Source organism: Vicugna pacos, chromosome 8 (genome assembly GCF_048564905.1).
Source record: "Vicugna pacos chromosome 8, VicPac4, whole genome shotgun sequence".
Classification (NCBI taxonomy): Eukaryota; Metazoa; Chordata; class Mammalia; order Artiodactyla; family Camelidae; genus Vicugna; species Vicugna pacos.
In genome coordinates this window covers 35,137,356-35,152,773 of record NC_132994.1, presented here as the reverse complement: position 1 = coordinate 35,152,773, position 15,418 = coordinate 35,137,356, and the positions used below count along the sequence as shown (strand labels likewise).

Genomic DNA, 15,418 nt, shown 5'->3' with positions numbered 1-15,418 from the left:
TGTCCCTCTTTATCTTTCTTTATGGCCTTTGTTTTAAAGTCTATTTTGTCTGAAATCAGTACTGCAACCCCTGCTTTTTTGGCTTTTCCATTTGCATGGAATATCCTTTTTCATCCTTTCACTCTCAATCTATATGTGTCCTTCTCCCTAAAGTGGGTCTCTTGTATGCAGCATATTGAAGGTTCTTGCTTTATTATCCAGTCTGCCACTCTGTGTCTTTTGACTGGAGCATTTAGTCCATTAACATTTACAGTAATTAATGATAGATGTGTGTTTATTGCCATTTTGAACTTATCTTTGCAGTTGAATTGGTATATCCTCTTTGTTCCTTTCTTCTTCCTTTTGTGGTTTGGTAATTTTCCTTTGTATTATCATGGATTTTATTTAATTTTTGTGACTCCCTTGTAAATTTTTGACTTGTGGTTACCCTTTTTTGTAAATCTATTAACCTATACCTGTTTTTATTAAACTGATAATAACATGATCTCAAACCCATCCTACTGTTAAAAAAATTTTAAAAAAAAGAAAAAAAATTCTATATTTCCCTGCCTCCCTCTCCCACTCTCAGTGATTTGTATGTCTTCTTTTATAATTTCATGTTTTCTTTATTTGTAATTCATGAGTTATCACCTTTCCAGTTGTGAGTTTCTCATTTCTGTAGCATCCTGCTGCTTTTCTATTTAGAATAATCCTTTCAATATTTCTTTTAGCATGGGTTTAGTGTTGCTAAACTCCTGCAGCTTTTTTTTGTCTGTGAAACTCTTTATTTCTCCTTCTATCCTAAAGGATAGCCTTGCTGGATAAAGTATCCTAGGCTGCATCTTTTTTTCATTCAGGGCTTTGAATATGTCTTGCCACTCCCTTCTGGCCTGTAGTGTTTGTGTAGAGAAATCAGCTGAGAGCCTTATGGGGGTTCCCTTGTAATTCACTCTTTGCTTTTCTCTTGCTGCCTTTAGAATCATTTCTTTATCCTTGACTCTGGCCATCTTGATTATGATATGTCTTGGTGTGGGTCTATTTGGATTCTTCCTGTTTGGGACCCTCTGAGCTTCCTGTACTTGGATATCTGATTCCTTCTTTAAGTTTGGGAAGTTTTCAGTCATGATTTCTTCAAAAACCTTTTCAATCCCCTTTGATCCTTCTTCCCCTTCTGGGACCCCTATTATGCGAAGATTGGGGCGCTTTATATTATCCCATAGGTCCCTTATGCTATTATCATTATTTTTTATTTGCTTATCTTGTAGTTCTTCTGAATGGGTCCTTTCTATTGCCCTGTCTTCTAGATCACTAATTCGTTCCTCTGCATTAACTAGTTGGCTTTGCACAGCTATTAGATCATTCCTCATCTCTGTCAATGAGTTTACCCATTCTGCTTGGCTCTTCTTTATAGCTTCAATTTCGTTTTTGACATATTTTATATCTCTAAGCACTATCTCTTTTAATTCCTTCAGCAATTTGATCACTCCTTTTTTGAAATCTTGATCTAGTAGGCTATCGATGTCTATTTCATTGATCTTTCTTTCAGGGGATTCCTCTTGTTCTTTTAATTGGGAAAGGTTTCTCTGCTTCTTCATCTTGCTCATACCTCTCTGGCACTGTGGTTTATGGAGTATCAGTTGTCTATTTTGGATCTTAAGGATTTTATCTATCTAATGCCTATTTAGGAATAGAACTTAGGGGAAAAAAGAAATAAAAAGAAAAAAATAAGAGAGAGAGAAAGATTTTTAAAAGAAGGAAGAAAGAGGGTTTGAAAACAGTATATAATGAATAATAGAAGAGCGAGTTGAAGCAGAGTATTAATCGGGTTGAGACGTCCTTTTAAAACCTTTAAAAAAGAAAAAGAAAAAGAAAAAAAGGGGTGGGGAGACGAATAGATGTATTTGAAGCCTGTGTCTAATCAATAACAGGACATCAAAACCCAAGAGAAATAGAAATGAAGAAGTAAAAATTAAGAGAGTAATTGAAAATAGAACAGGTAAAAACAGATTTAAAAAAAAACAAAAACAAAACCCAAACAAAAACAAAAAAAAAAAAAAAGAAAAAGGGGTTGTCGGTGTTCTCCTGGAGTCTGTGTGCTTTTAATGTGAAGTCCTTCTGTCTTCGTCCTGTTTTGGAAGCTCAGCTTGTTTTCAGAGGCCCTCAATTGGCGCCCTCTTCTGTGCTGCTCCCAGCACCTGTCGGCAAGCGGATCGCGCCTCCTCCTAACACGGGGTCAGATGCAGCTCTCCTCTGCTGCGGGCGGGCGGGTCACTGCCCCTCCAGATGCCGCAGTCAGATGTTGCAGACTGGCCAGGCAGGAGGGCGGGTCGTGCCCCCTCCCAGCACCTCGGTCAGGGGCTGTGTTCCTGCCAGAAAGGCAGGGGGCGCTCTCCCTCTGCCTGCGCTGCCGGTAGCTCCGCTGCTCTGTGCGGCTGCCCGCTCCGCCCTGGTTGGCGCTCCGCCCTGGTCGCGCTCCGCCCTGGTCGGCGCTCCGCCCTGGTCGCGCTCGCGGGTGGGCTCGGGGAAGACCGAGGGGCAGCCTCGTCTCTGCTCCGAGCCAAGACCCAGCCCCCTGTCCGTCCCCGTGGAGCAAGTTCTCTGAGGGACCAGGATGGAAGGATCCTATCTGCCCTGGGCTGTAGGCCCGTCTCAGTCTGGCCCTTGAGGCTGCTAAGCCCTTCGGTGCGGATGCAGGTTTCGCCTCTGCCCCCGCCTGGGTGCTAAGTGCCGGAGAATATGGCAGCTGTGCCTGGGCCCCACCTCTCTTCCCCTGAAAAGTTTCCGCGGGGTTTCAGAGATGGGGGTATGCACCCTTCCCCCAAGAGCACATCAACCTTGCTGTTTTATGGAGGGCGCAGGTTGTTCTGTCCTGTACACCCACAGCCACGGTGCCCAGCCCCTTGCAGTCCCCCGGGGCTGCCTCCGTGCAGCCGCCCTGGTCCTCCACCCGGCTTGTGCAGCCTGGCCCTGCCCGCTGCTGCCGGCCCGCGTCTCAGGCTGGGTGTCGGGGGGACGCTCCGTGCCCGTTTAACTCAGTTCTGTCAGACAAGGGCTGCTCTGTACAGATCCGAGCCTCGGAGGCTCCCCCTCCATCCCACTGGCCTCTCAGTTGGAGAGGGGAGACCCAGCGAGTGAGCGCCAGTCCTCCTTTGCCGCTCCCTCCCCCAGGACCCGTCCCGTGCTATTTTGCCTTTTGTTCTTTCTTTTTTCCTTTTCTCCTACCAGATTTTTGGCGTCTTTATCTTTTGAAGAGGGCGATGTTCTGTCGGAGTTCCGCAGGTGCTCTGGTTGGCTGAGTGGGTCTGTAGATGTGGGTCTTGGTGTATTTGTGGGAGAGGGTGACTTACGAGCGTCCTTCTACTCCACCATCTTGCCTCCTCTCTCATAAGATGGTATTTTTAACAATGTTTATTGACTCTGCTAATCTCATTTCATCATTTTGTTACAGATTGATGTTCTCAAAGCAGATCTGGAAAGTGCAGAATGGAAAGTTTTGGAAAATCTTATTCTGGAAGATGTCCTTGAACAAATTGGACAGCTCATCTTTGAGATCCATCTCCACTGGCCCGGCTTTGAGGTCAGTGGCAGTGACAGCAGTGTTGTGCGGTTCTGGTACAGCCTCCTCAAAGAGTTAGAACTACAGGATTTCAGGCTTTTTCACAGTTACAAAGATTTATCTAAGCCTCAGCTGTTCCTGAAGAAAGATATTTTCAATGCAAGTAGCTGTTATACTCTGAGTTGGGTGAATACGAGATGGAAATAGGATGCAGGCCCTCATCAAGAACTCAAGAAAATATTTGCAGCATGGAGCATGACTATGATTCTAATACACCTCCAGGCTCCCACTAGCCTGTGACCTGCTTGAGGCAGAGATTGTGTTATTGCCTTTGTAGTACGTGTAGCCTGGTGCCTGGCACGTGGTAGGGACATACTTGATTAACACTTGTCGAGGGAATGGACACAGGAGTCAATCTCCTTCTGCCCAGACCCAGGCTCTTTGCCCGTTTGCCTCTGACAAAGAGGGGATTATTGTTCTCCTTCATTTTAACCTGGAAGATAATCCCCCACTTATCTCAGTTTTCCCTAAAATTTGTTGTGTCTATAATCCATGAATTCACCACCATGAAAAAAATTACATAACATTTCCATTTTTATTCCTTAAATTTGTAGCCTACCATTTAAAATAGGACCTTTTATTTGATGTTAACTCACCTCTTTCAAGGTTTTTCTGGTTCACCGTGTCATTAACATTCTTTATAACTTTGTAGATTTCGGTCTCTACTCCCAAGCCTTTCCTGAGGCCATCCATGCTGTGGCTTTTTAAGAACCACTGATTTTGGTTTCTGGACACACCAAATTCTGTCACTAATCTTGAAAGACTAGACTACCAAGATCTTCAGCTCAGGATTCTTTTCATACTCAGCCTTAAATCCCTTTCTGTTCCTATGAAACTAAGCACAAAGCAGAACTTGGGGGACTTCAAGCCTGATTTCTCAACCATAGACTTGCCTTTGCTGTCATTTAAAAAAAAATACATTATCTCTAAGATTAAGTGAGTTTTTCTTTGCTGATAGTTGGCATTTGTTGTAAGCCTGTGGCCTGAGGGCCAGAATCTCTCACTTTCCTGGGATGGTTATACTGTGTTTCATGGGTACCAATTCTTTTTACATTTTTTAAAAATTAAACAGAAAATGAAGGTTCTCAATAGTTCAAATGGTCTCTATCATTTCTGTTTTCAGGATTAGACATTTACCACTACACATGAGTTTTAAAAATTATATTTAAAATAAATTAAATATTATAAAAAGTAAACCAAATTATTACCTTACTATAAACTAAGTATATTTTCTGGCATTTTTTACATGCTGGGAGAGCAGGAAAACTATACATACATTATATGTTCGAGAAATCTGGGGAGAGAACTCGTTAGTTCTAATTACTGCTAGACTTGATTCCTTTTCCCAATGCTTTCCCTCCTTTTACCCCAGACATTTCCTGGGTTGGCTTTTTGTTTCTTGCAGTGGTTTGAAAATAGCTTTCCTCAGGTGAGAAACCAAAATATATTAACGTTAGATGATCTTACTAACTTGGGTTTAAAAGGGAACAAGACTTGGGTGATGACTTTTAAAAATATAAATGAGATTTTTATATTAAAGTTTATAGTACACTAATAAAAGTCAGTGAGTTGGAGGACCAGTTTGAGTAACTGTGATGTGAAATAGTAGTTTAGCTGCTTTCAGTGTCCCTAGGTATTTCAAAAGTACAAGAAGTCCATAAAACTCTAAAGTGGTTTATACTGTTAGCTTGCATGCTGTAGCCTCCAAAACAAAGTTAACTTTAGTCCTATTCCTGTTCGGATTATATTACAGATTGTCTTTCATTTTTTAACAACAATTTTATACACTAAAGTATACATATTAAACCATTTTATACATTAAACCTTTAAACCTTCTTATACACCAAAGTATGAAGTGTACTAATCCTAAGGGTCTAGTCTGATCAGGTTTTAGATATGTTAACATTCATACCAAGATTTTTAATTCATAGGATTAAAGATTAATAGCATTACTGAAAGCCCCCTTTGTACAGGGCAAGTTACCATTTATTCCAGATTGGTGGTGCAGAACATTGACTTCATCACACTATATATATATCTGAAGCAAGAATGGGTGTACTGTTAAGGAAAAAAAAGAAGACAAACTCAAAATAAATCACAAACACACCCACCCACACCCACCTACTAGGCAGCCTGTTCAATAGTTATTTGTACTTATTTTATGTTTTTTCCTAAGACTGTCCTTCATTCCCTTCATGGATGGTTTGAAATTTGTGTTGAATATTCTGACTGTTGCTATGGTTTCCTTGCCTCTAGAATTATTGTGCTTTTTGTGTGGGCCAGGGTTTCTTAACCTCAGCACTATTTCCGTTTTGAGCTGGGTAATTCTTTGCCAGGGGAGGGAGGGCCATTCTGCGTGTTACAGGATGTTTAGCGGCATCCCTGGACCTCCCCACTAGATGCCAGGAGCGCCTTCCCTTCTTCCCCTCAATGTGACAGCCAGATGGGTCTCCAGACAGTGGTAAAGTCCCCACGAGAGCAAAATCACCCACTGCGGAGAACTACTGGTGGAGGCCATGAGGATGGTCTAGACTGTCACAGCTCTGCTGTTTGGGGAGACCCTGCTCATGAAGAGCAGGCAAAACCACCACTATTGCCACCATAAACCACCACAAAAGCAATATAAAAGGAATACAAAAAACGAACAAAATCAAGAGCTGCTGTTTATTGAGAGCTTACTATATGCCTAGTACTGTGTATAGATTATTCCTAATTATCCTGACCCATAAGGAGACATAATTTTACTGATTATACAGGTAAGGAAATTCTAAGAGCCTAAATAGCTTATTCAGATTATTCAAATAGTAAATGGTGGAACAGGAATCTACATACCAGCCTGTCAGATCCCAAAGCCCATGTCGGTCCCCTCCACAGTGCTGCTTCAATAGTCTCTGACAAATGTAAGGACATATTTTTGCTTCCTTATTAGTAAATGGGAAGGAAAACCTACAAATGTATTAAGACCAGACCTGCAAATTTGTTGGAGTTGAGATCATTTTTGTAGCACGCAAGTTTAATTTAAACAATCTACTTAATTAAAATATGGCCACCAAACAGAGGCTTACTGAAAAAAAAGTGTGAGGACCCAACAACTTCTTTCAATATATTCAGGTTGCCAGAAAAGATCTTGCAAGGCCTGGAAGTGACGCTTGGCCCTGGCTGGTCCCAATACGTGGCACTTTGCTCCTGGATTTTAGAAATGGCCCAGTTACTCAGAAGTGCAGTGTGAGTTTCCTTGTTTCAAACTTGCCTTTGACCTGTAGGTATATGAACTCAGAAGTGAGTATCTATGACGTATGTATCTTAATTAACTCCTACCAGATCAGTGCTTATAAATGAATCTGAAAATACAAATTTAATAATGCTCTTATCAAATGATTAAAAAAGCTGTTCTTTTTTAGATGAAAGACATGATATATGAAAGACAGGATGTAAGAGATTCAGAGGTCAACCTTTTAGCACAAAATCTATGTCACAATTTGAGATTAAACTCAAAGGAAAACAATTTTCCCTTTCTCTCTTAGTGATTGTATTTGATGCAGTTATAGTAGGTTATTGTATAAATATCTGTAACTATTTGACATGTTCAAATGATGTGAGGCAGGAAGAAGTAAACAAACTTCTGTTAGAATTGGTCCACTAGTAGTTACATCATGGTAGAACAAAAGTAAATTCATGAATTTACAGTGTTCACTCCAAATCAGTTATTCATGTAAACTTTTCTGCTTTGGCTGTAAGATTTAGTATACGGTAAATACAGTACAAGGTTTGCATTTCATAAGTATTACATGTTTGAATTTTGCAAAGCTTGGATTAATGCCAGGGAAGCAGTCTCATCATCATATTTCTCCAGATGAAAAATGAAAGCCTCATTTAAACAGATTATTATACTTGACAATACAATGGTACGTACAAGCTCAATTATGTAATATGATTCTCTTCTTTTGGAGATAAATTTATGTTTGCCTTTTAAGCAATAGCATTAATTCTTTTTGTACTAACCAATTGCTAGTTCTTTGTGAATTCAGTACATTTACTCTTATTCTAAAATGTCTTCCTTTTTCTTACATTTAAAGGTATGTTTGAACTTATCACATGAAACCATAACACAAAGATTCAAGATATCATTAAATCACCTAAATTTAGAAATTACTGAAATTCTTTAACTTTATTGTATTTCTGTCCTTAAGAAAAATAAATCAAGCAAGTTTAATGTTGTCACACTTTATATTTAGCACTGTATGGAGAAGTGCTAGTTCTCAACTCATTAAAACTCATGCTTTGTGAGTGATTTCATACTCTCATGTAAGATATTTTAAGTTTTTCTTAATGATTGGTTTTGTGTGATAAGATTGTCTGAAATAATAAGGGGTATTTTTTCTTGCCAAGTTTGAATTCTAATCTAATCTATTTCAGTAGAGAAGCCCAGTATACATGGGACAGATACATAGTCAGTAAGTTCCAGGGAGCTAGGTTGGTAAATGGCTGAGGTCCTGAGTCCCTCAGTGGTTCTCCTCCACTGCAGCCCCTCCCGCAGGATCCCCAGATCTCCACAAGATCAAACAGTTAATGTACAGCAAAATAGGCAGCCTCCAGGACCCTGCCCCAGCACTGTGGTTAACATCTGTTCTAACTGCTCTATGTCCTGCGTTACTAGTCATTGGATATTTTGATATCACTCCTAGGTGAGTATATATAATAACCAAAAGTCCAAATGGATTCTATAACATTAATGAAAAACCACATTATGTATCAATAAAAATAAGCTATTAATTATCTGTACAAGAAAATATTATTTCTCAAGGATTGATGACACATCAAACATCGTTTCCTTAGGGACCCCCTTATTGAAGACCCCCAGCTATGTCTCCCTACAATGCCCTCTATTCTCCCCAGTTTTAGACTCCTTTTACTTTAGTGTATTTGCTGTGTAATGGCTTTCCCAACAGACTGGAAGCTCCATGCGGGTAAGGGCCATGTCTGTAGTCCCAGTGCCTGTCACGGAGCCCACTAGGTAAAAGGTGCTCCATAAATATTTGTTGAATATGAATATAAAGAAAGCTATTTCACATAGGAATTGTCAGTGAAATTATTTCATCATCATTTGTTATTGAAGGTTTTTTTTCTGGCATTAAAAATATCTTTGGAATTTAGATGGACCACTATCTCTAATTTTGGCTTATTTAATTTTAGGCACAATTTGTCTTTTTCTTGACATGATTATTTATTGCACTGCTTGTTGCAAAACTTCCTAATTAAAGGATGCTAACCTAAAGAGCTATTTTGACCTTAGGGGCTTGAGAACTATATAAAAATTGAATTGAATAAATACAATAATAATTAAAAGCTGAATTATTATTAGAAGTTATCCTAGGTTATTAGACCTCAATCTCCTTTTCTTATTCCTCATTGTCCTTTTTTTTAAAAATCCAATTCCCAGAAAACACGCCTCTTAGAGTGAGTGTATTAGACCACAATTCACAGTAGCATGGAGAATATTTTTCAGTTTATGAGAGGAAGAAGGTATGATGAAGTGAGGGTACTTCTGCCAAGGATAGGGGCTGGTATTCTACAAAATGATTACAACTACATTGTTCTTCCAGGACAAAATAATCAAGGTAATTGTTCAAAGAGTAAAAACAAGGTGAGAGAGGGTACTGTGTTTTCCAGGCTATTTGACTGAAGTATGACCAAGAAAAGCCCTTTTTCGCACAGTTATGAGAAAGTGATGGGGAGCTAACTCTATGGAAGTGGCCTTGAGAATGTCTTTAGCTGCAGGTTCTCTTTGCTACTAAGGGATGAAATAAACATAATCTTTTAAGCTACCTCAGAGAGAGGAAGCTGGTAGCCACAAAGATTACAACACAAATATGACAGTTTTAAAAATACACAAGTAAGTGGCATTATTTAGAGAAGGCAGGATAGCAGGATGAAGGGAGACAGACTCTGATACTGCTGCTAACTAGCTGTGTGGTACCAGCAAGTCATCTTTATTGGCCTGTTTTCCTAAATTGGAATATTTGATTTCTAAGATTTCTTCTAAGCTTGAAAATCTCATTATTCTAAGATTTTTGTGATTAGAGAAGGCTTAGATGGTGGTTAGATGATTTCTTTATTTATGTGCTATAAAGGAGGTCTTAGGATAAATTCAGAAGGATCTAAATGATATGCCTATTCAGAAGAAAAGGCCCAGGTAAAAGATGAATCCATTATGATGACTCCAGTCATCAAGTGAAGTGCCCTTAGGGAAAGTACCTTTTTGGATAGCACACTTAAATTCACAAGTTTCTACAAGTCAGAATGTTTCAGACTGCACTTGTTTACCCTCCTGCTTCTAGACTGTCCTAACAAAGTGGCAATATCCCAAGATACTAGGTTAAGTGTTTATATTTATGGTGATCCTTCTGTATGTGTATGTGAGTATGTATGTATGCATTTATGTATATATGTATGTATGTGTGTATGTGTGTATATATAGAGAGAGGTAGAGCAGGAACCTACACCGTAGTGGTCCTAGGAATTCAGTATGCCATTGATGGTTAGAGGCCGAGAGCACTAGAGGTAAGGCCTGTTGCGTTGGAGGAAAGGACTGGGACTGAGATACCTGCGGCAGTGGTACCTTCCGAGGGCTACAACCTCAGTGGAAGAGGTTTCTAAAAAATCTGCCCCCTCTCCATAACCCTGCCCCTGGAGCACAAGAAAGTCTATCCTTGCTGTTGATTTGAGGAAAAAGTTTCTTATGAGAATCTGAGATCTCCAGTCTGTTTATGGGGTTGAATTTACAATCACCTAGTGAGGAAAACCATAAATTGAGAGGATGAAAAACCAGTTCTAGGGAGTGATAACTTCAGGGGTACATGGCAGAAGCAAATGTAAAACCACTCCAAGGACTCTTCAGCTTGGGCTTTCCTCCAAAAAACAAGACCCATGTAAGATGAACTCCTAATAAAAAATTACAACTGACAAGGAAATGGCTCACCATAAGGCAGAGTTTACAGACATAATAAACACTGGGATTCTCAGCTCCAGAACTTGAGCTATGAGAGTTATAGTCTTAAAGAAAGTGTAATATAAATTGTTTAAATTGATTAAAGGCACAAAAGACTAAATAGAAACCATAATAAAATAAGACATATGAAGAGCAGGCAGATATAAAAAAGTACAAATAGACCTACCATAAAGGAAAAATAGTCATTGGAATGAGTAATGGATTAATCAGCAGATTCGACACAGCTGAAGAGACTGTAAAGCGAACTGGAAGATAAACCAGTTGGGAGGAAACTACCTAAAATGCAGCACAGAAAACTATGAACATATATATTTTTAAATGTGATATCTTGTAAGTAGTTTAAACCTTAAAACGCCTTCCAGAAGATGAAGCAGTTGAAGCTGGATATCTGAGCCATTGTGCCTAAAAGGTGGTACTAGAACCATACGGCAGCCATATGTTGTTTCTGAGCACATAGCATGTTGCTGGTGTGACTGAGGAGCTGAATTTTAAATTATGTTTACTTTTAATTAGTTTAAAAACTTATACTTGATTCAATTATTAGAAAACCCTTAGCTCTGTTTGGAACAACTTGGACATGTAAATCTACTTTGTATGAAACAGATAAAATATTTGATGAAAATTTAGTGTCTGAATTAAGATGTGCTTTTAAGTGTAAAATATACACCAAATTTCAAAGACATAGTATGAGAAAAGTAAAATGTTAATTTTAAAAATAACAACTGAATGTTGAAATAATATTTTGGATTTATCATATAAATGTATTATTAAAATTAATATCCCTTTATTAATGTGACCATTAGAAAATTAAAATTTACATATATGGCTCACACGTTTCTATTAAACAGCACTAAACTAGAACGCACACTTAAATGCAAAATGTTTGAGATTTGAGTTAGTCTCTCAGATCTCAAGTGCTGATGGTTGGAGAGTAGGGTGAGGGGAGCTAAAAATTCATCTGAAGACAGTTATTGCAATGATAGGAAGCTGTACAAGCAAAGGAGTGACACTTTTGTCACTAAAAATAAAGCCGCTCTAAGGACTCTGGCTGCAAGTTGTGGCTTCTTTTCCCTTAAATTCCAGATAAAGTTGCAGTGATTAGGTTAAGAAAATTGTTTCTACAATTATTAAAGTGACTATGAACATGGGAGGTGTATATATAAATATATAAAGTGTGAAATATCATATACATACATACATACAAACGTATACACATGAGCACACATACACACGTATATATTTTTGGTAAACTAGCTTTCTTTTGAGTTTACACATACTAAATAAACAGCGTAGTTTCTGAAATACTTAAGGTAAACTCAGACTCTTCACTAATTCTCATTCTTACTGTGAATCTGGGGACCTTGCTAAAAGTGCCAACTTTGACCCAGTGAATGAATATATACGTATTTTAAAAACTGCAGTCTTCTCCTAGTTCATTCATTTTATTTACCCATTGATCAAATAAACATTGAATAATGTGAATTTTAAGCCAGGTGCTGTGATAGTATCTTCTTTCCATTGGATCTTCTCCTTCTTAGGTCCCTTCGTACTTGCTTTGTTTATACTGTTATACATGACACATCATTGATTTTTAGGACATAGCCTTATTTCAGAGATGTCAGAATGTGAAAAACATGCATCTTTGATGAAATATAGCATCAGTGTTCCCTAGGTCTCACTTTGCGACCCACAGTTAACACTGCTCATGGATAATTTGACCTGGATGGAACTTCACACTTGCCTTCCCCATACCTGAATTCATATGGCTCCCCACAACCAGAATTCTGCTTTCTTCCGAATTCTGTCTCTTAGTAAGTGACACCATCTCCAGATGATTCTGATGCAAGTGGTTCTCAATCCACATTCCGAGAAAGTGTTCTTCAAGGAGAGCCTCTGTAATTGTTGCTAGTGCTGCAATCCTTCCAGCTTCCATCCAAGGGATTGCTATTTCACTGTCAACATTTTCTTCCAGATAATTTATAAACATGCCAAGGACAACAACCAGCCTCACAATGCATCCAAGAATCACTCTATACTTTCTACTTAAGAGAAGTGCCTGTTTGATGCTACTCCCTGTTCCGTATCTTAAAACTGGCTCTTTATTTAGCACAAAATATTCCCAGCTTCTGCTTCAACATTTAAATATTCACTCAATTAAACCTTTCACTAAAGCATTACTTTTATTTTAACTTTTAGGAAGGAAATCTGTCCTGGGTATGACAAAAGGGTTGCAGTGAGGGAAAGGAACCAGATGGTAACCACTTAATTCCAGTAACAACATGATCTTGAGACTTTTTTATGCTGGAAAAGAACTCCACTCATTTGTGTACTCTAAAATGGGTGCAATCATGACTCAATGCCACCACTCAGTGAATAAATGTGGAATGCGTTAAACTTAATCTGTGTGCTCTGAGGGTACTGCCCTGAATTTTTATTATTTATTTAGAATAAATAATATACCATATTAATAAACCATACTCACCTCTAAAGCATCATTTCTCCCCATAAAAATCAAAATGACCCATTCAAAATCTGCAAATGGTTTAATTTGGTGTCTCAACAGAGTTAAGACTTAAAAGGAGACTAAGGACAAAAATTTTGATAACACTTTCTACAAAAAATGCTTTATTTAAAAATATGATCTTTTAAAAAAGAGACAACTTTTATATACAGTTCCTTAGTTTAGAAACAGTTTAAAACACAATAAAATAAACCCAGATTTAGAAATTATGATTTGTAAACATACACAATACTGGTGCCGAACAAGATAGTTTAAATGTATGATTAATTATTTTTGTCCCATCATATTTCAGTAATTCACATTTGTTAAAACCAGTGGTTGGGACAAAAGAAAAGCTCTTGTCTGAATTCTTTTCTCTTCGGGAAATGACAGCTACCCTTCCTGGCAGATACAGAAATGGCAGTGGCTAGGCAGTGTATTAATATTTCTTTGAGTGCCCATGTGTCCAAAAATATCTCTACCACATTTATTCTTTTTCTATTTCCTTCTTTGAAATTTATTTTTATATGGCTATAGAACCTGGTCATCTACCAGGTATTTTTTCATTTTAATGTTTAAAAATGGGAGTTCTAAGAGCAAGGAGCATGAACTGCTCTTGATAGCAAAGAACTCATGTCCCTAGGATATCAGCACTCAACATGATTTTGGTCTCCAAGTTAGCACTTTGAGAAACTACGAGCAAATCTTTTATAGCATGGTACTGAAATATTTCACAACACATTCAAACATCTAATATAGATTTGTAATAAAACAGGAGAGATGGCTTGTCAAACTAAAGTGCTATTAGCTATTATATTCAAGAAGCTAAATTCACAATCTGAAGTTAAAAAAAAATTTTTTTTAACTAATCACAGTCCTTGCTTCTCAAACTGGGAACCCTAGCTATCTTTCCTGGAGTGTGAATTTTACCCAAAGATTTAGAAAGAAGTTAAAAATTGTTTTTAATCTTAAAAAGTTCTGTTGAATATGTTCACAAGCAAAATCAGAATAATCTTTAAGATAAACCTACAACTTCAAAGAAATTACAAGATGACACTCTGAACTATGCCCTCATATCCATTCTCCTATGAGGAGTATTTCAGTAGTAACACCTGTGAAGCAATGACCTATGAGACCCTGATTTCTCAAAGTGTAGCCACGTCCTTAGTGGACAGTAAATACAAATACAGTTCAAAGTCTTGATTCATTCTCTTGAGTTCCGTCTTCAAAAATAATGTAATTCTCTAATTATGGATAGTCCTTTCTATACTGATTAAGAAGAAAATCACGGAAGGAACTTTGGACTGATTTTTATTTTACGTTGTTTAATAATGAGAGGAATGCTGTAGTCAGAGAAGATTGTTGGCTTACAACTAAACAAACACAACATAGGTCATAAAACACTGGAACTCCCGAATCCAAAAGATTAGAACTTGACCCATTGAAAATAATGGGAACATTGTGGGTGGTTTTATCCATCTTTCAGATTCACATTAAATTATATCATCCCTCTTCCTTTCCTTTTTGTGGAAGAGGTAAGCCACTAGGGATTCTTTCTCAGCTCCAAAGGGATCCTTTCAGTATGTCATAGGGGTAAACCCAAACTGCCTGCCAACAACTGCTTGCCAAATAGAAAGTCAATGGTCATTCTCTGTATAAACAACACCTACAAAGAACAAAATGAAATTTCCAATGAAATTATATGAGTCAAATTTACATAGCTTTCTTTTTTTAAACAATGGGTCAGCTTTAGAAGGCCATGTAAGATCATAATCTGTAAATCAAGTTGCCATCCAACACATTTAATAATTAAATATAGTTAAATATGATACTGGATCAAAAATGATCCTGGGCAGTTTAAGGATTAATCTCATTAATCCCACAATTTTATGAGACCATCCCAACCACAAGTTATGACTTTAGATGTTTCATGAGGATGCCACACTGCGCCTATACACACTTTATCATGAGCTTTAAATCTACTGTAGAGTTTTGTGGTCTTCCAGTCCCAAATGTTTAATTTTCCATTTCCATCTCCTGAAATCACATAGCTGCCATGGGAAGAAAAATAAATTCAAATTATTCAAACACCTTAAACCAGTAAAGTGGATGAGGAACAGAGAAAGAGTCTATCTTTTCACCTTAATATATATATATATATGTATGTGTGTATGTGAATATATAATACCCAGAATAACAAGGTGGAGTATAAAACAGTCTATAATTTAAATTTCTATCAAAAAACCTCCCCACTGAGTGACCAATCTAAGAATAAAAATTATTTTTAACTTGGAAAATTGGGAGACCCAGGGGC

At 37.9% G+C, this 15,418-nt stretch overlaps 2 protein-coding genes across 2 annotated transcripts in view; one reads left to right on the top strand and one right to left on the bottom strand.

Annotated features, from left to right (window-relative positions):
- Positions 1–4,679, top strand: part of METTL24 (methyltransferase like 24) — a 101,629-nt gene extending 96,950 nt beyond the window's left edge. The window contains exon 5 of the mRNA XM_031680152.2: positions 3,428–4,679. Within this exon, the coding sequence (XP_031536012.1) occupies positions 3,428–3,742 (315 nt within the window). The 3' untranslated portion in view covers positions 3,743–4,679. The remainder of the gene's footprint in view (positions 1–3,427) is intronic.
- A 9,720-nt stretch (positions 4,680–14,399) lies between these two features.
- CDC40 (cell division cycle 40) overlaps positions 14,400–15,418 on the bottom strand; it is a 43,087-nt gene continuing 42,068 nt past the window's right edge. Inside the window, exon 15 of the mRNA XM_006205654.4 lies at positions 14,400–15,155. Coding sequence (XP_006205716.1) covers positions 14,978–15,155 — 178 coding nt within the window. The 3' untranslated portion in view covers positions 14,400–14,977. The remainder of the gene's footprint in view (positions 15,156–15,418) is intronic.